The 22,664-nt window shown below is 40.6% G+C and overlaps 2 protein-coding genes across 2 annotated transcripts; one reads left to right on the top strand and one right to left on the bottom strand.

The window, feature by feature from the left end:
• Positions 1–3,114: 3,114 nt before the first annotated feature.
• Positions 3,115–10,523, bottom strand: cbln2b (cerebellin 2b precursor). Its single transcript, XM_086191574.1, has 4 exons — positions 10,197–10,523; positions 9,263–9,780; positions 8,539–8,658; positions 3,115–8,415 (listed from the first exon to the last, which is right to left on the bottom strand). The coding sequence occupies exons 2-4, from the start codon at positions 9,548–9,550 to the stop codon at positions 8,218–8,220; spliced, it is 606 nt and encodes a 201-aa protein (XP_086047700.1). The 5' UTR covers positions 9,551–9,780; positions 10,197–10,523; the 3' UTR covers positions 3,115–8,217.
• A 3,640-nt stretch (positions 10,524–14,163) lies between these two features.
• Positions 14,164–21,401, top strand: fbxo15 (F-box protein 15). The gene is made up of 9 exons (XM_086191322.1): positions 14,164–14,377; positions 15,641–15,745; positions 15,970–16,197; positions 18,389–18,589; positions 18,668–18,797; positions 18,879–18,961; positions 20,017–20,168; positions 20,453–20,577; positions 20,994–21,401. Exons 1-9 carry the CDS (start codon positions 14,295–14,297, stop codon positions 21,267–21,269), a joined length of 1,383 nt encoding a protein of 460 aa, XP_086047448.1. The 5' UTR covers positions 14,164–14,294; the 3' UTR covers positions 21,270–21,401.
• The last annotated feature ends 1,263 nt before the right edge of the window (positions 21,402–22,664 follow it).

Raw genomic sequence — 22,664 nt, 5'->3', positions numbered from 1 at the left:
CAGCGCCAACCCAAGAATCAGGACAACAGCTTATTAAGGACAAAAATAATGATGCATCATGTTGTAAACACATTTTGGCACCATTTATTGTTGCAACATAATGTAAGTTCATAATACGCTACAATCTGATTCCGATTCACAACTTGTCTTGTTATCGTCAACCAAGAAGATAGTAAAAACTGGACAATCTAAACCAATAAACTAACATTCTTCCACATTCAAACTTTATCTTTGGGTTTTACTTCTCTAACTCTAATGATTAGAATGCAATTCTTCTATTTTTCCATTCTCCCTTTAGAAAAAAACTCTCATTTATTGTTGGATATTCAAATATTCATGCAGACTTTGCTTGTGAACCTTTAGTAAATTCTAAATGATGATAAAAGACTGTTTTATGGAGGAGGAAATGAAACCCTAACTGCAAATTAGGCAATAGTCAAAACACTTCTTTCCTGTAATATTCAAGTGTGTTTAGGACAAGTGAATTCAAAACCTAAAGACACAAAGAAAATTACCATGAAATAGAATTAATTTTGGACTCAAATCTAATTAATCACAGTATAATGAATGTAGAAGGGGGGAAGTAGATTATTCATGTGTTAATTTGTTTATTGGTATGATCCAGGGCAAAAGCACAGAAATAAAGTTGAGTTTTAACTTACACTGAGTTAAATTAAGCTCAACGTGGCGCTAAAATACAGTGGAAACCATTCCACCCAGTGCATAACTACCATGACCCAGTGAGTCATGGTTCATCACGAGTTCATATCTGCTATGATAGTCAGATCTTGCCGTATAGAGTTTTCAGTCATAGGCACGACAAAATATATATGTAAAAATATGTATTTCTGTTGCAAAAAAAAAGAGAGAAAGTTTTCTGCAGTTGCTGTCAGAAGGGTGGAGCATGAAGAAGAGAAAACTCTTTTTTTACAATTGCTTAAGATTTTGATACCTTTATTCATAAAATTTGTCATGGAATATCTGATGTATGGATAAATCCGAAAGCTCTGAAGCTCTGAAGGACTCACATGTCGTGGCGGGATGAGTAACTGTCCCCTGTGCAAACATTTATTAAAGTTTCCTTATGGTTCAACAATGTTTTGACAGGTTTAGTGATTTCACATGCTAATGGAAGAACCCACATGCCATTGAAATAGAAACAAAGAAGGCAGTCCACTCTTTCCGCGAGGATAAAATCAGTAGTGACTTTGTAACTTATCGTCAATGCTCCTTGTACAATGGATAAGTTCTGCAGGTCATATTCTATAAGCAGGTTTCTGTCAGTCAGTAAAACATCGGTGGAACCCTTCACGACATCTTTATGGCTTTTATCTTAATATCACCTTTTTACCCACTTTCTTTCAAAAATTTCAGACAATTTCTTTTCAAATAAACCGAAACAAATCCAAAAACAAAACACCTTTGATAAAATGCCAGATTTCTGCTGCCTCTCCTCTTCCGTCCCCAAAGAAGTGAGTGAGAAACCTCAAAAATACGAGCTACGAGTGCAGGCTTTCCATTAGAATCAGAACATATTCTTGTTTCGTCTGCTTCTAGTCACAGGGGCAAAACATGTAACCTTATTAAAGTCGGTGTCATATCCCTTCCAAATGATCTATAAAATATCTATAACCAGAATCCACACCTCTACCCATAAAAAGTGGTCTTTTTTTTTTTTTTTTTTTTTTTGCTGCTGCTGCTGCTACATGCATCTCTTTGTTCATTTTTGTTACTTCTATGAATGGCACATACACGTGTGCATTTCTGTATGTGTGTGCGTGCGCGTGTGTGTGTCCGTGATGGAGAGGATCAACAGCTCACAGTGTGATTTTTGTCACCCACCAAGGCAACTTGTGCTGAGGCACTGTTTTCCCCATTCTAATGAATGTAGTTAAACTGGTTAGGTGCTGGGTCCAAGATGCTCTCTCTCTAGCTTGCTGCGCCTGAATCTAATGTGCACACAGATGATGTATTGGAACCATCACATCAAGGAGTTGTTCATATGAGCCGGGGTTGCCTTACATAGACTACTGTCGATGCAGACGGGTGGGGGTGGGGGGGGTTGGATAGGCTTGCATTTTCTTTAGGGAATTGTGTGTTTCAGCAGTATGGATATTGCAAGCTGTGGCAGAAGGAATAAACAGACTTTCTGTGTCTTTCTCCTTCTCCCCTCCCTTTTCTTCAGGGATGGGGCCTGTTCACAGAAGCGGTTCTTGTGACTGATGTTTGTCTGTGCTATGCGTCTATTTATTTGTTTGGCAAACAAATGCATTATTAACAAGCCACTGCCACATGTTATCCTCTCAGCGTATTTCTTTGTTTGCATCAGTGTCTTTCTATTCAAGTGTAAATGAGCTAGGTCACCGCGCCGCCACCAGCGCCACCACTACTATGACGGTAAAGGTGAAACTTGATCTTAGAGGATGTGCGATTTATCTACATGATCTGGAGTTGAGAGTGAAAAAAAATCAGTATTTGAGGAGAAATTTACACTGTGTGAGAAGCACTTACTCCTCAGTGGAAGGAGGGCACGGGAGGTTTTATTCGAGATATGTCTCCATACTTTGCTGACAAAATGCTGCCATTACCCCAGCAGATGAAATTAGCGGGGCTCATTTGGAAGGAAACCTTTGATAAGAGGTTTTAAACATGATATAAAGAGGTCTGGACCATTAAAATGGGTGATAAATCTTGACATTCACGATGCATTTCCTTTTAACTTGCAGCTACATTTGATATTCGCTTGAGTGTAAGGTGGTGGTGGTGGTGGGGGGGGGGGGGGGGGGGTTTAGGGTGTGTGTAGAGGAGGTGGGCCCTAAGCACTGTCTCAGACCCCAAAAAAAGAAGTGCCTGTAGGTTTGCCTGGGAACTGCCTGAATAAAAATAATGCTGTGAAAGGCTTATTCTCACAATCACACTTAAGGCAATTCAGCCATAACAGGACTGGGAGAAAATTAGTCCTTTGAAAAAAAAAGAAAAAAAAAAGACATCTTTTCTCAAATTTTTTCTCATCGCTCTCTCTCTCTCTCATGCATATAAATGTATAGCACTCATCTGCAATCATAGGGAAAGGTTGAAGATCTTTAAGGTTTTTTTCCGCTTTGGCAATGTTTGTGTGTGTGTGTGTGTGTGTGTGTGTGTGTGTGTGTGTGTGTGTGTGTGTGTGTGTGTGTGTGTGTGTGTTTGTGTGTGTGTGTGTAGGTCTGGAGGAAAGATCAGATACACTACATCAAACTGGCAAAATCATTTGTCAAACTGACCAGCCGGTGAGATAATTACCTGTTACTTAATGAATCTCTGGTTGATATCAGCGTGCAAACAGAGACTCGTTAAACTACTTTCTGAAGCTCCAAGAGGAAATGAGCCCCTCCACCTATTCAACAATTCAACATTGGTCAGCAGATTATTTCTTACGGGTCTGGAGAACATGTTTACTTGACCTCAGCTCTCTGTATGGGAGAGTAAATGTTGGTCAGTCTCTGAGTGTAGCAGGAAGTCTGTAGTCGAGGTCAAAGAAAATCCTCAGCATGTGTTACTTTACAATCTGTGAACACTGATCTTTACAAACGGGACTAAAATTGAAGAAAGAGCCAGTAAACAACATTTTTGCCCTCTCAGCATATAGGAAAATAAAAAAAAAACATGTAAAGTCTAATTGAGATAAGTAAGTATTGATAATATTCATAGTTGTAGCTCTGGACGAGAAGTTAAATGAGATATTCTAGATAACATTTCTGTGTTTAAGGAGAGAATCTCAATGCTGCTGTTGCTCAAATGAGCAAAAGTATCTATTTCAGAATCACATAGGTGTAGGATTTCATTTTTAAATCTTACAAATATGGAGTTTCTTCCACCATAAATAAAGAAATAAATTGTAGTGACGATTGAGGAGTAGGAGGAGAAGGAGGAGGAGGGGGAGAAAGGAGGATGGCATTCATCTTGTTTGCATAAATGAGCAATTCATTTTTTTCTTACTAACTTCAAAAAAATGAGAAAAGATGACACTGCTCCTGCCAAATATCATCCTTGTTCAAATCAGCCACTGAAGATATGCAAGGCAACGTAATTAAATGTTTAGATGTTCCAAGACTACAGGAGGAGCTGAAATGAGTGTCAAAACTGTCTTGAACTTGAATTCTTATTGCCAAAATGGTTTTAATGTTGTTTTTCTTCACTGGATTATAGAGGATATGTTTAGATGTTACCAAAAATGATGCGTTCAAGGCTCAATAAACAGGAGTTTCAAAACTCTGCCGCGTGCATTTGAACGGAGCATGTGCATGCATGCACGTAATGGTTTTAAGGGAAGATGTGCACGCTCGTGTGCCACCGTGGGTGTTTACTCACTTAAACAATCTCATTAATGAATAAGCGACATTTTCCGCGAGGGTCTGGAACCAAAGATGACATTCGTCTGATGAATCTGTTACATAATTTAGATCCAAATACATGGCTGTGATGGGCCCCCATCGTGCAGCCAGCTTATGTGGTGTGTCCTAGAGTGATACTTATGACAGTCCTCAGTGAGTGTGTTTCACGAGGTCACACACTCTTGAGGAGACCTCAGAAGGACAAATAAGGCTTTAAAAAGTGACACGAGATCTGAGCTTTTTATGGCGTCTTCGGTTTTGTAATTATTGTTACTCATCGTGCAAAACAGCATAAACTGCCATCTGTGCTTCAGTAAAAATGCAGCCCGTCTTTAAAGATTGATAGAGTTTTAGGAAGGAGCCATTTATACATTCATACTCTGACTCTGCGTTTACCGCTAATGACGATAACGCTGAACCTGAATAGTTCTTTAACCCTTTAATTTTCTACAGAAGTTCTGTTACGACATGAAAGATTGAAGCAAATCCTTTCAGAGCAATAACCAAAAAAAACTTTCTTTTTTTTTGTTTCCATTTCTTGCATGTGTTTGATGACCATCTTAATCATCTAAGGGGATCATTTGGAAACACTCTTCTTCTTTTTTTATTCTAGAATGAGCACAATTAGCATTTTATAGGCCAGTTTAATGCACTCTCCAAAATCACTCTGATTTGCTGGCAGGTGCTACTGCTTTGTGCAGTCCTGTTGCTGGCACCAGCAGGCTATCAGCAGGTCTTTTCTTTGTTCTCGGCTGTGGTGTTCTGTTTTTCACAAGATGAAGGTATTTAAAAAAAGAAGAAGAAGAAAGAAGACGAAGAAGAAGCCGGAAGCAGATATCCACATAGAAGAAGCTTGCAGGCAAAGTTTCCAGATGTTTACATGTATGATTATCAATTATACATGCAAATGTTTTCCGGGTCCAGCAGCTGTTGGATTGTATTCTTGACCGAAATGAATAAACAATATCTTTATGGTTTCTTATCCAATTCACAATTCTGACATTTCTTTCCATTGCAGAAAGCTATGGAATGTCAAAGTGTTTGCTTTATGGATGGATTTTCTGCATTAATCACAAGAAAATGATGTTCTTTTTTACCAATGTCACGGATCAATTGTACTATTTCTCTGCAGTATATTGTTCTGTTGCCATCAGGATCTTGTCACGTTAGTTTAACAATGCTTAGAACAGATCATTAAAGTGAAACATGCAGCAATCGATTGTCATTTCTGACCTTAAAACTTGTGTTGCCTCCCAGTTTATTCTTGCATTAAAGTTCAATGTTACATTTTTTCCTCTTAAATATGATCTGAACATGTGATTAGAAATAGAAATCCATCACATCCTGTCATGAGTACAGTAAGAATCGGATTTTATTTGCAGAATTGCTCTGATAGCAGATGATTAATGTCATTTAAATCAGGCAAAATTTAAATGAATCAATATGCGTGACGCATGCAGACGTGATATCCATTTTGGAATTTCATAAACACTATTTAAGGGTGTATATTTTGTTCTCAGCAGGGATTTTTTCTTTCCCTTCCTCTTCATCATAGATCTCCTCCTCCAGACGTACTCGTCTGACATCTCTCAGCACACCAACGCCAATCTTTCATAAAAGATTTTAAAGGTGTCTCTCGACTTCTCCCCCCTGACTAAGTCCTCAGAATAAACAAACCGAATACAAAAGCGTTCTGCTGCACCAAAAAGCTCAAAGACTCATAAGATTAACCCTCAGTATGTGACACTTTGACCTTTGACCCAAAGATTTCACATCACGTGGATCAATTATCCAGAGCAGTAAAAGTGAAGAAAAAAAGCACCTATACAAATTCAAAACAGCCCTGAATGCATCGTCTGATGTTTGCTTTAGCTCAGTTCACATCTCAATCAACACCTCTCACAAGAGAAATCAATAAGACTTTCACCTGGAATCACCTCATCACTCTACATGGAAAACAGGAAGTCCACCTCATAATCGTTGGCTTATTTGGTTTCCAGCTGCTCTCTTGATCTATAAAGACCAGCAGATTGAATTAGTCTCTCTCTCTCTCTCTCTCTCTCTTTTAAAAAAGGGGTAAGTTACATGAAATCTTTCGTATTTCTTCAACTTTGTTCTATGATTTCTGTTTTCAGGATTTCACGCTCTAAATGTCTTCCTGTTAAAAGACTGAGGAGAGCTAAGACAGGCAGCCTTGAACTTTCGTTTGGAGGGATGTGTGTGTGTGTGTGTGTGTGTGTGAGAGAGAGAGAGAGAGAGAGAGAGAGAAAGGGGATGTGAGAGGAAAATGTGGGAGGAAATATCACCCTAGATAACATGGTTTTGACTGTAAAAGCTAACTTATACAGCCGGAAAACTTAACACCATTTGTTCCCTTTTAACATCACACACATATATATATTTGTGTGTGTGCCATAATTCATGAAAATATCACTGCATCTCATTTTGTATGCAGCTCTGCATTAAAAATCCTCCACTTTTCCTCCATATTGCGCTGCGTAAATACGCGCCAAAGACGTGTCTCGTGGAGGGGGGGGGGGGGGTGGAATTGATAAATGTCTTTCACTTCCTCCCAAGAATATCACGGTTGCCATAAGCAACAGCAAGATAGAACACCATATAAATGTCAATTCCCTTCAAAACAGCATTTTCAAAAAACAACAACCAAAAAACAAACAAACAAAACAAAACAACAGCAAAACTATCGCGATATTCCTCCAGCAGCCGCAAAATCACTTCCGCAAACGAAACAAAAACACTTTGAATGAGTCCAACCGTCTGATTTCAGCACCGCGGACAGCGACCAACGCCAGAACTTTCTGGTTCCTCTCGAGGCCCCTGGATTTGTCCCCTGACTTCTACTACACCGACGTCTCCCTCACGCAAAGCCACATGAATAAAGAGTAGTGATAGATGCGCTTAGCCTATACAATACAATATCTTTTATTAAGCGCGACATATAGTGATTCTTCTATTATTTCCACAATGTACATTTGGTGAGCAACGTCACTGAACATTAAATCAGTCAAAAGCTACGCAGATTCCGAAATGTAGAACACACAATAATGTGAATATGTACTTTATAAATTATATACTCATTTTTCAATAAAAGGGCTCTATAAGTTGTCTCCGGTGGCTGAAATATGTCGCCTTTTTTTCTCTCTTTTTGTAACATTTGCCCACATTTTGGCTTATTTTTCAATATGTTCAGCATCCAAACGCAACACCATTGACAGCACAAAAAACATAAAGGAAAGAAAAAAACTTCCATTCGTGCAAAAAAAAAAAAAAAAAACTAAAATTAAAAAAAAAAAGCCTTGGGCGTGAAAGCTCTTCTTCTCTGGATGTCCATAATTCCATATAATTCATTTTGGACGAAAACCATATATTCTTTAAGGCTATACAAACATAAAATAGAGCATAACACACTCGACTTGTCCAAGACATCAGTTCTTCCACACTTCTCTCGTCCCCTCTCGTGTCCATCCACCCTTTTGTCTGTTGGCAAAGTTTGTTTTTCCAAGCAAGAAAAATCCACATACCCGACAAAGACACGCCACTTGCCGATCAAACACGTTAAAATCATCCAGATTGCGTAAAAGTTGACTGATGAATTTGAATACATGAAACTCCAAGGAAACGTTCGTATGTGACTATAGTGGGCGAGTGTAGGTATACAGATATTCGTCGGCTTCCTTGGCTGACAGTTTTTAAAAGTTAAAAATAAATTGCATGTTATTATTATTATTTTTTGTTGTTGTCGTTGTTGTTGTTGTTCTTCTTCTTCTTCTTCTTCTTCTTCTTCAACCTATAAGCAGAGTCCCTGCGCGACGTGAATCATCGCAGATTATAGAGGAAAGACTAGAAAGCCTGAGAAGGTGGAGTATTTCCATCCGCCCATTAAGGTTCCACGTTCCAGCTTCAGATAGACTCGGTCCTCCCGTTCAACCATCAGCAGTACTCCGTTACTCGCGGCCTCTCTCGTTACGTCCTGATCACCGGCGAACGCTGATATAACCGGGTAATCATTTTGCATCAGGTTCACCTGCAGGGAAGGAGGGGGGGGGCGGGGGGGGGGGAGGGGGTTCACAAGGAGAAACAAGCTTTGTAGTCGAGCCTCACATCGATCCGGGTAATGTCACGCGTGGAAATGCCGATTGCTGCTCACCTGAATGGTCTGTCTGTTGTAGACTTTCACCACGTGAAAGCTGAAACTATATATCCCCCTCCTCGGAGCCTGGAAAACACTTGCTTTCAGATCGAAATGGTTGCCGATGTTTACTAAAACCTGTGATCAACAACAACAACAAAAGAGAAAAAAGGAAGAAGATGGGGGGGGGCGCACAATGAGATAGCGTCTTTATGTTTCCATCTACATGTCTCACTTCACTTAACAGCTGCTTTTGAAAGCTGTGTACTGTGTGTTTTTGGCTGCTCGCTACAGAGAGGCGTGTCATTTCTACACCAGCGATTGCCAAATGTTCCAGTGCTGCGCGTCAGGTTGCTGTGGATGCCAATTTGATGTGTTTAACAGGCCGCTGTCCAAAGGCAGCCAGACTTTTTCTCTTTTTTTTTTTGGAACATCTAATCAAAAGCAAAAAAAAAAAAAAAAATACTCAAGAAAATTCTGCCGAGGCCTAAAAAGACGTACGTGATGAGGATCGTGTTTTGATGATCGGAGCGCGTGTCAGTGCCAACCAGTGCCAATTACGCACAGGATCAAATAAACTAAATGAGTCTGCGCGTCCTTACCCAGGACACTTTTGGCTCACGTTACAAATAACGGAGATTAGTGACCGGAAGTCAATAAAACATCACCTTAAACCAGTTCTACGCGTCCAAGGCGGTTCTACTGCCTTAAATCTGACTGACATTGTTGTGTGGTATCTGACCTGGTCAAAGTAGATGGTCATAGACGTGTTGCTCATCTCTGATGGCTCATGGTTGGTTCCACGCACGGCGGAAAAAGCCACCTTTGCCCCAGCAGAGCGGACTGATATGCCAAGTGAAGAGGTGACGGCTCCGTCCGATGAAGGGTTCGAGTCGCACACCACCAGACACTTCCCTTCGAGCACGATGGGTTCCGTGTCGTTCTGGCCGAGGCAGAAAGCCACGCCGCAACCCAAGAGGAGGGCCAGTGCCAGCATGGCACAGGTTCCCGGGCAGCGCGCTGGCACCATGGTCAGATCGCTGGTCCTGTGCACACTGATACAACCCGGCAGCCCCTTGGAGGTTTGTTAGTACTCGATCACCTGGTCCAGACGTACTCCCCTCTCTCTTCCCCTCCCTCCCTTCCTCTGTGATGGTCCCACACTCAAACACCCTCTGACTCTCCGGTGTTGACTCCCCTCCCTCCTGCGCGTCTTAGTTGCTTTTTTGGAGACTATTCAGACAACTGTTGTTGTAAATCCTGATGGTTTAAGAGACAAAAAAGAGAGAGAATGCGTGTCAGAGAGTAGAAGGATATGATTCGAACGCGGTTTTCATTTTGAAGTCCTTCGATTTTTAAGATTAAAACGCGTGCGTAAAATGGCCAACTCGCGCTAGAATGTAAAAGAGCTGCCCTCTGTAATAACCACGTTGTCATCGTGCTTGATACGGATGCTGATCACTGAACTGTCCGGTGTGGATCATAATCACCTATTTGCGGCGCTGCAAAGCTCTTCCTAGTGGCGCTTTACTACTTTGTGATAAATTACACTGTTCTCTAAAAAATGATATCAGACTTCTTTCCAACGTTTGTTTTAGACTAAATGATAATTCCGGTCAAATAAGCACTTTATTCGACATTTATATATAGCAAATAAAGGGTAAATCACGACCTACCTGTGTAATCCATCCTGCTGATGTGCTCTCTGTCTCTCGCAGACTGAACTGTGCGCTTAGATCGCTGGCACAGGAAAGCGACAGTCTCTGGGCTCCCTTTCGAGGGACAACTCACGCCCATTCTTTGTGTGCAGCCACCGCAACCGGACTCATCAAGAAGTGTCTCACAATTAAAGATCACATGCGTGAACTAATGGGTTTGTCTGGGAGATACATTGTGAGCTCCGGAGCCCCCGCAGGATGAGCACAGATCACTTGCTCTCAATGTCTGTCATTTATATGCTGTGAGTTTCTCATGTCTCTCTCCCCTCTGATTAATCAGAAAAGAAAAAAGGGGTGTGTGTGTGTGTGTGTGGGGGGGGGGGGGTGCTGCAGCAGAGGATAACCTTGCTGCTGCATGGCACATTCAGCATGCATGTATATATGTTACTAATTTGAGACTTAAAAGAGCATTTTTTTTCTTCTTTGGGAATCAAATAAAGATACGTTTGCGCCATCCAGTGGTTGATTCATGTATCTACTCTTCAAAGGGTAAAAGAAATATCAAAGCAAGGGGAAAAAAAGGGATTAAAATGCTAAAATTGTGTTGCACGCATAATACACACACACAAACACACACACAAACACACATTTATATATTATATATATATAAATATATAACAGGTGGTGAGGCTTCAGAAAGTGCTCGCTTCACAGGGAATGACCCGTACCACCCTTAGCCTTTCTTTTCGATTCCTGACATGTCATCATCCTTTGAGGAGTGGTAGACGGTCCCTATCAGTGCTTCACACATCTAAAGGGTCTTGTAGTGGACTTCAGAAGTGATGAACCCTCATGTTATACCTTTAATGAGCTGTCTTTTCCTTTTTCTTTTTTTTTTTCTTTTTTAGTGACGGATATGCTAACTAGCAGCATCATCCATTGAGCTCACATTTACATAGAAAAGCTCAGCGTGAGAAGACTGTTTTCAACTTTATCAGCTCAGGAGGAGAATCGAGGCAAAGCAGTTCATTTCTATTAGGTTGCCAGGACGATAATCTAAAAGTTGCATGAGCCCAGTCATGTCAATGGGTTTTTCACATGCTACAAGACATATGTGGAATAGTTAGCGCATGGTTGAGTTTGCTCGCACAGCGCCAAAAATTCTCAAAAACATGATTCAAAAAGTAAAGTTTGAATCTGTCAGACATCTGAAAAGCCAATCTTGTTGTCGTGGCGTAAACATCGGCAAAAACATTGTTCAGGATGATATTTGTTAAGCTACTCCCAACTTGAGACGCCTCTGTAGCAACAGTAGCAGCAAATTAGCTGGCTGCTAGCGTGGTCCTGTCGTGCACTCATAAATATATTTCTCTATTTTTTACAAGAATAAAATAAAAATCCCCATTATGATGCATCCACTTGCAGGTGAACTTTAACAATTTGTTCTTTTTTTTCTTATCGTGGTTCCAACATGTGGCTGAAGCTCTACTGTTGTACCACGTGCCGTTGTTTAGCTTAAAATAGCTAGCAAAGCAGAAAAGTTAGTGTTAGTGATAGTGTGTTTTTTGAGCTGCAGGATGAGGGGTGAGGGGTGGGTTGAACACAGGTACAAGGACTGCTTGAATATTAATAGATTAGTGGAGGAACTACAGTATATAGAGTCACATTCAAGCCACTTAAAGACACTTTTTCATTTTGGGGGAAAAATTTAAAGCAAGGAATTGGTCTTTAATGCGTGCGAGCAAATTATTTAAAAGTACAGAATGTTGCTTCAGATAACCCTTAAAAACCTTGACACTCATAAAAAGAACATATGTCTTAAATACCTTCCAGCTGTCCAATGTTTCTGTACAAAGATTCACTGCGGTACAGAGAAAATACATTATTTCTAGCTTAATCATAGCAATCCTTCCTCTTTTCTCAACCCAATTTGACAAACAGAGCGCTGTCAGAGCTGACTGACAAACCATGCGGAAGAGTGACATCAGGTATCCAAGAGCCACAACTGACCCCGGGCCTTCAGAAGGGCACGTAGCTACAGAAAACATCAAATGTCAAGTACAAGGGGACATGCAAGGGAAAAGGGATGTGGCCTATATGGCATTAACATACCAGGGGCTGCTGTTGCCCTAAAAGGGACTTCACGTCCTTCATGAAAGCTGATTGGCTAAACTGGCAACTGTGTTATGGTTATTTTCCCTGACAGTTAGCAGAGCCTACTGGCTTCCAGGAACGGGGAGGTCGATTATGTGATGGGTCTTACAGCCACTCATCTGTTTTGTTTTGTTTTTTCCAGATATTTGCTTTTTTTTCATTCCACAAGCTCTTTTGTCACAATTCTGCTCCTAACTTGGGTTTGCTTGTAAGTGGCATTTATTTTAGAGGGTCCACATAGAGGTCACGCGTAGTTCATTTGGATCTGGAATCGAAGAAGCGCTATAATTAATATTTGAATTAAATATTATTGTAAAACATACTAGTACATAATTGGAAGCCCACAGCATCAAGCTCACCCCACTTCATGAGGTCTGAAATAAAAAATCCATCCATCTGTCGCCCGTCCATCTGTCCGCTCCGCATCTTCATATTTGAAATGAGGTCAGAAACCAGTTCATATGAAACTCACAGTCACTGAAGCCCGAAAACAAGTCTCTGATATATGCAATATTGTGTATTTATTGCCTTTAAATCTCGGAGCCATGACCTTTTATTTAGAAAAAAAAAAGAACGGAGAAACCAATGACATAAATATTACCAACATTTTATTTATTCTAATTAATGTTGGTGTCATTTGTTTTTGCATTATTTAATTGATTGTACAGCAGTCAGATATCTGTAAATATTTGAGATATCATTAAATATTTGACAATTACCACTCCGTGTGTGCAAAAGTAAATTATTTGTACATTCAATGAGGAAAATCTGGGTAGAGGTTGTGATATATGCTAAATAAATACAACACTTGCACAGTTTCACAACTTGGTGTGTCAAGCTGAATCAGTTCCTGATTCTTTAAACTAATAAACATATGGTGACTTTGTTGGCAGACATTTTGGGTGCGCTTTGAATTAAAACATTTTTTTCCAAAAAAAAGTGTGAATTAATGCACAGCAAAGAACCACATCCATAATACATACAGGCGGCCAATCTTTAGGGTTATAACTTGATTGGTTTTCAACTAAACATACAGAATCATCAAACTGTTCACTAAATTGTATTTATTCATGTAGCAGTCATGTATTTGTTTCTAGATAAATTTTATATTGTTGGAATGAAAACAAAAACCAAACAAACAAGCACAGTAAGTGTTAGAGAAGGCTCCTGGTGCTAGACACTCACCTGTAAATGGCTCACGTTCCGCTGCATGATATGTATTCTTTAATTTTAATACAAAGACAACATTTTTGCTGAATATGTCAAAGGAGATACAAAGACAAAAAAAACCCAAAACTCAGTTACAGACTGCAAGGTGAATTGAAAACCTGTTTGAACAAAGATGATGGAACCTGATGCTGCAGCTGCTGCTGTGTGTTCATGTCCTCATTCATGTAGAATTTATACATTATTATTATTATTATCGTTATTATTATTTTCAGTGTTCAAAGACTTTCACTCAGTTTTAATAGTGTAAAAATAATATGCTTCCTCTTTTGGTGATGGGGTGAAAATAGTCCCCTTTACGATTTTTTTGTTGTTGTTGTTATAATCGATATAAATATTGAACTTTCACAGTATCCGGTATAAAAGACAAACAGTTGTCTGGAGCACAAAAGTCATTCAATGACCTGGTCCAGCAGAATAGTCTTTGTAATAATGCAGCTCCCTTTTCTCCCATAGGTTATATTTTTTTAATAATATGACAAAATATAATTTGGAAATAAAAACTCATCTGTTTATTTACCTCCTTAGCATACAGTTTACCAGCTTTTATTTTGAAGGCCATTGTGGTCACTACCGGAAAACCAGCTCGTGACGGTACAGCTGACGACAGGTTACCTTGGAAACCGGACGCGGACGGTGCCCTCCACAGGTTCTATGTGGTTTTAACACAGAGGAAGAACAACAACTTTCCCAGCAAATTATCGGTGACGCCTTACAGCTGTGACAAAAATAAATATGGCTGCACCACGGGCGGTTGTTTCAAGAGCGAGGAGAGCTGGCAAACCATCCCCAGCGTCCGCTAAGAGCCTCACGGAGAGGTAATTAGTCAGAACATGTTTCCATCCACATGCACCTTCCACCAGGCTCATGTACCAGGAGCACTGAGCATCTTAGCTGCGAGCTGCACGCAATAAGACTCCAAGTCAGCAACTGTTCCAACAAGTTATTGTCTGGTAATAGAAGCTGCTCATTATCATAACAAAATATTAATTACAAGGCTTTTTTTTTAAATACCCCCCCCCCCAAATTGTCTGTTTGATGAAACAATGTATCTGAAACATTGAATCTTATTTGTGCCCTAACATTGCATATTGCAAATAGTCTAGATCAAGGCAGTAATTACAGATTATTTTCAATTGTTGCATTTCCATGTTTGCTTCTGTTACGGAGAATCAGCTTTTGTTGAATAGTTTAATATGATGTGGGTGTCATTTATTTTATTGCTTTAATCTCTTCAGAGCTGAGAGGAAAACTGCACAATGTTCTTTCCTGTCATGTAAACAACACAGCGTGGATGCCGTTACTTGGATTTTAAGAGGTTTAAGAACTGTATTGAAATACATTTCACATTCAGCGACCTCAAAGTGTAGGTCGGAGTTTTGTAATTCATTCATAGAACGAGTTTTTAAAAAAAACACACACACATAAAGCATGTCTTTTAGAGGTAATTTACTATAAAGGACTGTGGATTTATAGGTAGGTTCAGTGCACATCCTCATCTGTCCAATCTTCTCTGGACATTCACAGATTCTCTGATTTTTTTTTTTTTAATGAGGTTGACAAGAGACAATATAATATTTTAACGTTTTAAAGCTGTAAAATAAGAGAATGAATGAAACCACACTATAGGTGAGTTATCCATCACTTGTTGCATTTTCAAAACTGCTTGATCTGGGTGTTGTTGTTTTTTTTTCATATACAGTGAAATATTAAGTGTTGATCTGGCACATTAAACCAAAATGTATTCCCAACTGACCTGATTGAATTCAATGGCATCAACATGGTATTAATGATAATCCATAAAAGAAGACATCACATATTGCAGATTGTTGTTTTAGCACGTTACTGCTTGGTTATTTTGGTGTATTTTTTTACACTCAAATCTCGTCAGTGAAGCTTTATATAACGCCGAGCCCTGAAGTTCTTAGGAAGTTTCCATATGATTGACATGGGTCTTTTTTTTTCTTTTTAACAGTTGGACATTGGAGATACAGTAACAGTGTCAATTAGAAAATGGAACATTTATTCATATATTTCGATGCATCTTCCTCATACTGATGTCAAACGCTCTTCTTCTGCAGACTGCCAACTGAGATCCTGGGTAAAATTCTATCTTACCTGGATCCCCCTACGCTTTTTACCCTCATCCATGTCAATAAAGTCCTCCATCAACTTGCTAATGATAAGTAAGTATTATTGAAGATACAGAACTATGTGTAGAATGCATGTTTTTTCTTCAATCGATCTATTGCCACAAGGAGAAAGTACATATTAGAACATTTCAGAGAACGCTTGAATTTTCTTACACTACTTGATAAGTTCAGCCGTTTTTTTTTTGTTTGTTTAAGTTTTGGTTGCTTGCTGCTGTTTCTCCTATTTCTTTCCTCACCTCTAACACCTATGCATGCAGTGATCTGTGGTATAAGATATACAGAGAGGAGCTCAGCAAGAATAGGAAGTGGAGGAATGAGGTGCTGCTGCCAATGGACACAGTGGAAGTTACAGATTTGGCTGCAGGCTACTGGAAGTGGCAATACTTCAAGTACCTGGCAGAATGTGACATGAACAAGTGGAAAAGACATTCCAGACTCATCAGCCGTCACACTGGACTGCCCAGCCAGACGGAGCAGATACTAAAGTAAGAGAAGAGCTCTTGGAAACCTGATGATTTACTTGTTTGTGGATTTAAAGTCAGTTAATTTAATCAAGTGTCTTGTTTTGGAGTGGGTGAAAGGGGATCGTAGTCTTTGTTTGAGGACTCTGTCACTTTTACTTTAAAGGTAGAGTCCGTAGCATGGTTCATTCCAGTTAGTAAACACAACATTCACTCAAATTGGGCCTCTCCTCTTGGACTCAACAGCACTAGAAGCATCCAACCCTGCGCCCGACAACTTGAACACCCCCACAAAACGCTGCAGTAATTTGCTGCCAGCTAGCACATGCTGAAGGCCAGCAAGAAAAAGCTAAATAAGGGCCAGAACAAGCTAAACGCCAACTAGCACAAGCTAAGCATTGGTTGAAACATGCTGCCCATTGGGTAGGACAAGCTAACCACCAGCTAGGACAAGCTAAAGGTCAGCTAGGACAAGCTAAATGGTGTCATGGACAAGCTAAACGAACAGTAAACCACAAGCTAAACAGTGGCAAGAACAAGCTAAATGTTGGCTAGAACATACTAAATGACGGCTAGAACATACTAAATGACAACTAGAACATACTAAATGTCGGCTAGAACATACTAAATGACGGCTAGAACATACTAAATGACGGCTAGAACATACTAAATGATGACTATGATAAACCAAATGACAGATAGGACAAGCCAAATGACAGCAAGAAGAAGAAGCTTATTTTCACTCGACACAAGCTTAATGCCAGCTATGACAAGCTAAAAGCAGTTAAGGACAAACTAAATGACGGCTAGAAAACCGCTGGTGTTTGTCACCTGCTTGTCCAACAGAAAGCAGGCCAACTTTGCATACTGTAGCTCCCCATCCCCCAGCCTCTGGGTTAAAGCTAAACCGAGCTTTGCCTCAATAAGACTGTATTTCCTTTTCTTTGCTGCTCCGCTCTGTATGAATTTTATCAAGTTACTGCCTTTTATTCACACCCATCTTCTCCTGTGCACTGTCATTGGTTTACACCCGCTCCCCCACCCAGAAATATCAGAGGGCAGACATGTCTAGAGGCCCATAATGGATATTTGAGCCAGATTAATCCATTTTTTTTAATAAGTCTATTTTTGTAAGGAAAATGCTGCAGATGCTACCTTAAAATTAAGTGAGTCATGGTTTATTAAGATCATGCCATATGCAGCATTTACATCCCGTGTGTTCTGTCTGTGGTTAGCAAACAGCTAAATTTGTGACATCACTGCTAAGGCTGAGCGTGGAGACTGGAGGACAGTTTAAGCCACTGGCAATCAAAAACAAAGCATGGCTTGTTTTTTTTTATATCACACTTAATGACACTTTCTTATTAAAGGTGAGACAGGAGGTCTGTGTCTGAGTAACATGTCTGCTCAGGGGGATGCTGGCACGCAGGGCCCTCACTGCGCTCACCGTGGTTTCTGCTGTGTTTTTATAACCTCTGATTAGATGCTGTGCAGCACTCAATTTTGAGTTGTGTGGTAGTCGCCGTGGTACAGAGGGGAAGTAGAAATAATTGTGTTCTTTGCAGAGGCTGTCTGAATTGTTGAAATAAATTACTTAGCCCCCCCCCCCCCCACACACACACACACACACCACCTCCAGCCCCTCATCCACAACACATGCACACACACTTTCCCTCCTCCCACAAACTTAGGCAGTCCCCTGTGGGGGTTTGTCTGTGTGAGACTCTCAGGAGTAGCGATTTACCTTGCTAATAATCATTTCGCAAGACATCACACAGGCAGACATTGCAGAGTGAAATCCCCTGGGTCATCTGGTGCCCCCCCCTCCCCAAGCCTGCTCTAGTTTTTGGGTTTCTTTTTGGCTTTTTTACCCAACTTAATTGATATTGGATGGTGTGTCAGTGAGATACGTGCGGCACCGCAGTAAGGGCAGTCCTGGATCATAGTTTAGACAGAACTAGATCAGGAGGCAGCTTCAGGTTCATTTGGTTCTTTGTGTATCATTTCATTAGCAAGAAGAGATTAACTGGAGTCCTACTACTCCCTACTGCTATCAAACGAAGTGGAATGAACATAAATAAATGTGAAGATTTCTTTTTTTGTGCAGTGATTACTTGTGTGTTTTGCCTATTTATAAATCACATAACCTGCTCATCTGTTGTCTCGCTGAACTCCAAACATCTTGCTCTTGTAATATTGCATTATCTTACTCTAGAAACATGCATGTCACCTGGGTGCTGACAGTCTCTGACAAGTCAGGGTATGAAACTACATTCAGTCCCTGCTGGTTCCACATCTTTGAGACTTCTGTGACTCTCGGCTGGACTGCGGGCTGCTGGCCCGACTATCAGCAGATTTCCACGTTGAAACTCTACGGCGTCAGGAGAATAGCCCTCAACTGTAGAGGCCTAAAGAAGTAAGACAGCTAGCATTATCTTCCTCTCTCTATCTACGTCTCCATAAATCTGAGTGGTTTTATTCTTTAACTTGTCAGACCCGGCTGGAAGTCCCTCATGGAGACACTGGATATGGAGATTCTACAGAGAAGCATGCAGCACTGTGGCGAGGACAAATTGGTGGAACTGAAGTCATTAAAGCCTGGGATAATAATGGGTATCTGGAAGGTAACGAGTCCACATACACTGGAAAAGTGACAAAGAAAAAGAAGAAAATCATGCATTAGAGCTGTTTGCTGTCGTCCTCAGGTCCGACCCTGCGTTGCTTTTCTCATTGTCAGCCTCCACTTCAACAGGCTGTTGGAAAAAAGCATCCAGGGATGGAGTGTTGGGTAGGATTCGTTTGATCGAGCATCTCCCATTCACATGCTTACATGGTCAGATGGTTAAAGGGTCCAATTCAAAGGCTGCGATTACATACAGGATTCATTTCATTTCCCAAGTGGTGACCCGTCCATGAGATTTAAAGCAACAACAACACTCTTACCGGATAATGTAACAGCATGTGAATATTATTCATCTTAGCATAAACGATTATTTCTCTCATTTTTGGCTGAATCCACCCTTAAACAGACAGAGTCATCAATCGTATACGTTTGCTGCTTGTTTCGTTTAATCTGTAAATGCGAAGGGCAGGATGCCACTTGATTGAAAACCAGGGGATCAGAACCATCCAGGAGCACAAATAATTCCCATTCAACTGAAAATGATTTGTAATGCTACTGCGGTTTAGGGGGGTGATGCTCATCGAGTTTTAATTGCAGTGTGAGGGGTGCAGTGGTGACTCATCTTCAGGATTACAGAGCTCACTCTAGACACTGTTGCACTCACGGTGAGTTTTCTGTCCCAGCACAGTGTGCACGTAGCTCCCTCTCCTGGTTAGAGAGCAAAGTGTGATGTTATTTGTCATCGACACAGAAGAATCCTGTTGACCCACATGGGATTCATTTACAGTGTTCAGAAAAAATGCCATGATAGGTGCTCCGATTGGCCCGAGGTCTTGAAATCTGTCAAACTCACTTGGAAAAATGATGAGAAACGCTTTTTTAAAAAAGCGTTTTGTTTTTTTTTAAAGAAGAATGCTAGGATATTTTCTTTCTTTTTTTTTTCTTCTATTTTCTAGTTTCTCACGAAAAAAAGTAAATGAGTATTGTTTACTCAGCTTTGGTTAAATACTCTTCTTTTCATTACAAAGGAGGAGTCATTCAGGATTTCTGATGGCTTCACTTTTAAATATTTCTTCAGATACGTGGCCAGACAACACAAGACAGGACACTTGCCTTCAAGGAAATTTAAGCTTCGGGCACAAATGGGTTAAAATATCTTTTTCTAGATGGTCTTTTCACTTGTTACAGTCTTAATTCATCTACTTTTGTTCTTTCTCCAGCCCTGACGCGGAGCCAGTGATCAGACCCCCTTACGACGACATTGACCCTGAATATGGTCTCCATGGTTACCACCTACACGTCGTGCTCCACACCAGTGTTGGTCCACCAGAACTCATGTCTGAAAGCTTTTCCCAGCTTTTCTGCCATAAAGGTAATCTCACTAGTCTCTGAGTTACTCTACGAAATTATGGTGACGGAATCTGCTAATTCAAAATTCGACTGGATGTAAAACTTTTATTAGCCATCATTCTTCTTTGAAAGCATTTCTTAATGTCTTAGATATAAAGTGGCACTGTAGGAAACCACATTCTCAATCTTCCCATGTAACTTCCTGCAACACTGTGACAAACGGTTGAGAAATGTTAGCACCTTTTGATCTAATGCTAACCCTAAAAAGTCTAATTGTTGTCGGGAACATTGTTTTACTTTGACCAGATGAGATTTGCAACGGGCTAATCAAGTTAACCGCCATTAGCAGGGCAAAGTTGTGGCAGCACAAACCTTTGTCAGGAGACATCGCTCTACCCTGGAGGTGTGAGGCTCTCCAGGGAAAAGTGGAGGTACGACTAGCACTCGCTCTGCTGTCAGCTGCTATAGAAAATAAGATAAAATAAAACAAAAGGTAAAACCGGTTTGATATTGAACAAAACACTACAGCACTCATGGATCAACTGATTAGATTTCAGTGGGCTGAAAGTCTGGAGTTAACCTGCTAGATAAATAGCCTCAAATAATCTGGTATCATCTTCCCTGTGACATCATAACCTTGTGGGAGTAGTGATGACCTTCATTTCTCCCAAAAGTAACCCACGCTTAAAACCCTCTTAAGCCATCAGTATAGTTTGTAGTTCAAACGTCTAGTTTTACCATGAATTTTACCTCTTAAAGTCATGGTAATACACGTGTAGGATATGTACTGCATCAGAGGACCTCAGTCATCAGCCACACAGCGCTCACTTCTTTTATTCCGGAGCAGAATCACTGCATCATGACTCTGACGCTGCTGGATGAGTTCAAGAATCCCTTCTGGTGTGTCAGCTCTCTTGTCGCCATTAATCTGGAGACAACGGCCACTTCCTGTGACTACGACTATGGCAGCAGTGAAGACTTCCTCCTCCGCTACGAGGACTCAGGCGGTCAAGTGCACATGAATTTTGTACGGATGAAGGAACAGATGAAGTGTGTCCTTGTCAGCTTAGTTGTTTATGTGAGCACTTCCAAAGTCAACCAGCATTTCGGTCGAGAGTACTGAACCCGCGCTCAGGAACGGCGGTGATATGAGTGCAAATATTTCCATTAAAGAGTCCTTTTTGTGTGACTACTTTATTTCTACGTTTTATGATCATTTTGCAAATGTTTGATGATTGAAAGTAAGTTTGTGCGAGTAAGATTTCATAGTTTTGAGGGCTTTGTAAACAAATAAAAACATCATTCTGCGTATGATATTCCCTCCTTACCCTACAAATCCGATGCTTCACATCACCTTTTGCAATATAACAATTTAAGGGATGATGTGTTTTTTTTGCTCGCCCTTGGATTATCATTTGTCACATTTTTCAAAAACACTTACGTATTGGATTATACAGTAATGATGACGCCTTTCACTCCAAACTTCCGCTTTCACTCACGTGTGATGTGTCATTTCAAAATATTGAGGTGAATTAAGTTTGACTCAGACAAATCCAGTTTAGTTCCTCCTCAGCATGTTATTTATCCCTTAACATCCACATTACCTGAATTACACTGACAGCTGTTATGCAATGATATCAGGTTGAAAGTTGAATGTAACGTGCGCACCCTGGGAAAGCCAATAGAATTAAGTTGGAGGCAATTGTAGGAGACAGTTATTCTGCTGATGGCTATAAAATAAGGGTTGCCTGGAGCTAATAGGATTTCTGAGACACCCCCCCCCCACCCCCCAGTGAGGGTCACCACCACCTTGAGGAGAGAAGATGCTTATTTCTTTCCAACAAGCACATTGGCACTGGATCCAAATCATTTGAGGGTAAGGGGGAGACGGGCGTGTATGATGAATTGTTTTTGTTTTTGTTTTTGCACAATTGAGTTGAGAGCTGTGATGGGAAAAGAGAGGGGGGGGGTGGTGGTGGGGACGCTAAATCATCAACACCTCATATGTCGTCCTGTTTTGAACACGTTACCAGCGCTTGTACTCGCTTCTACAGTCGACATCTATAAAGTCAAGGCTGCACACGGGGGGATCACATAACGGCTCACATGGACGCCTCCATACCCTGACTGATCACATGATACTGGCAATTATCTGAACTGAATGATGTGTTCCATGTATGACTTCCAGGTTACAAGTGTGTTACGACTCTTTTCCATCACACTGACCTTCACTCTCTATCTTCGCTGTCACATCCATTGCCACAAACTGCCGTCAGCCACTGCAAACTGCCAATCCTTCATTTCCATTTCATCAGAAAAAAAGAAAAGAAAAAAGAGGAGTGGAGGGATATTGTCATCTAGTAATGGCAAGGCAAGGCAAGGCAAGGCAATTTTATTTGTAGAGCCCGTTTTCACAAACAGTTTGTCTCAAAGGGCTTCACATGGCATCATAACAACATCCTCTGCCCTTAGACCCTCACATCGACTGAGGAAAAACTCCATAGAAAACCCTTTTAAC

Source organism: Aulostomus chinensis, chromosome 21 (assembly GCF_037954235.1).
Source record: "Aulostomus chinensis isolate RoL2024-O1b breed Wild chromosome 21, RoL_Achi_v1.0, whole genome shotgun sequence".
NCBI lineage: Eukaryota > Metazoa > Chordata > Actinopteri > Syngnathiformes > Aulostomidae > Aulostomus > Aulostomus chinensis.
Note: the sequence above shows the minus strand (reverse complement) of the source record. Positions and strands in the feature narration are given on the sequence as shown.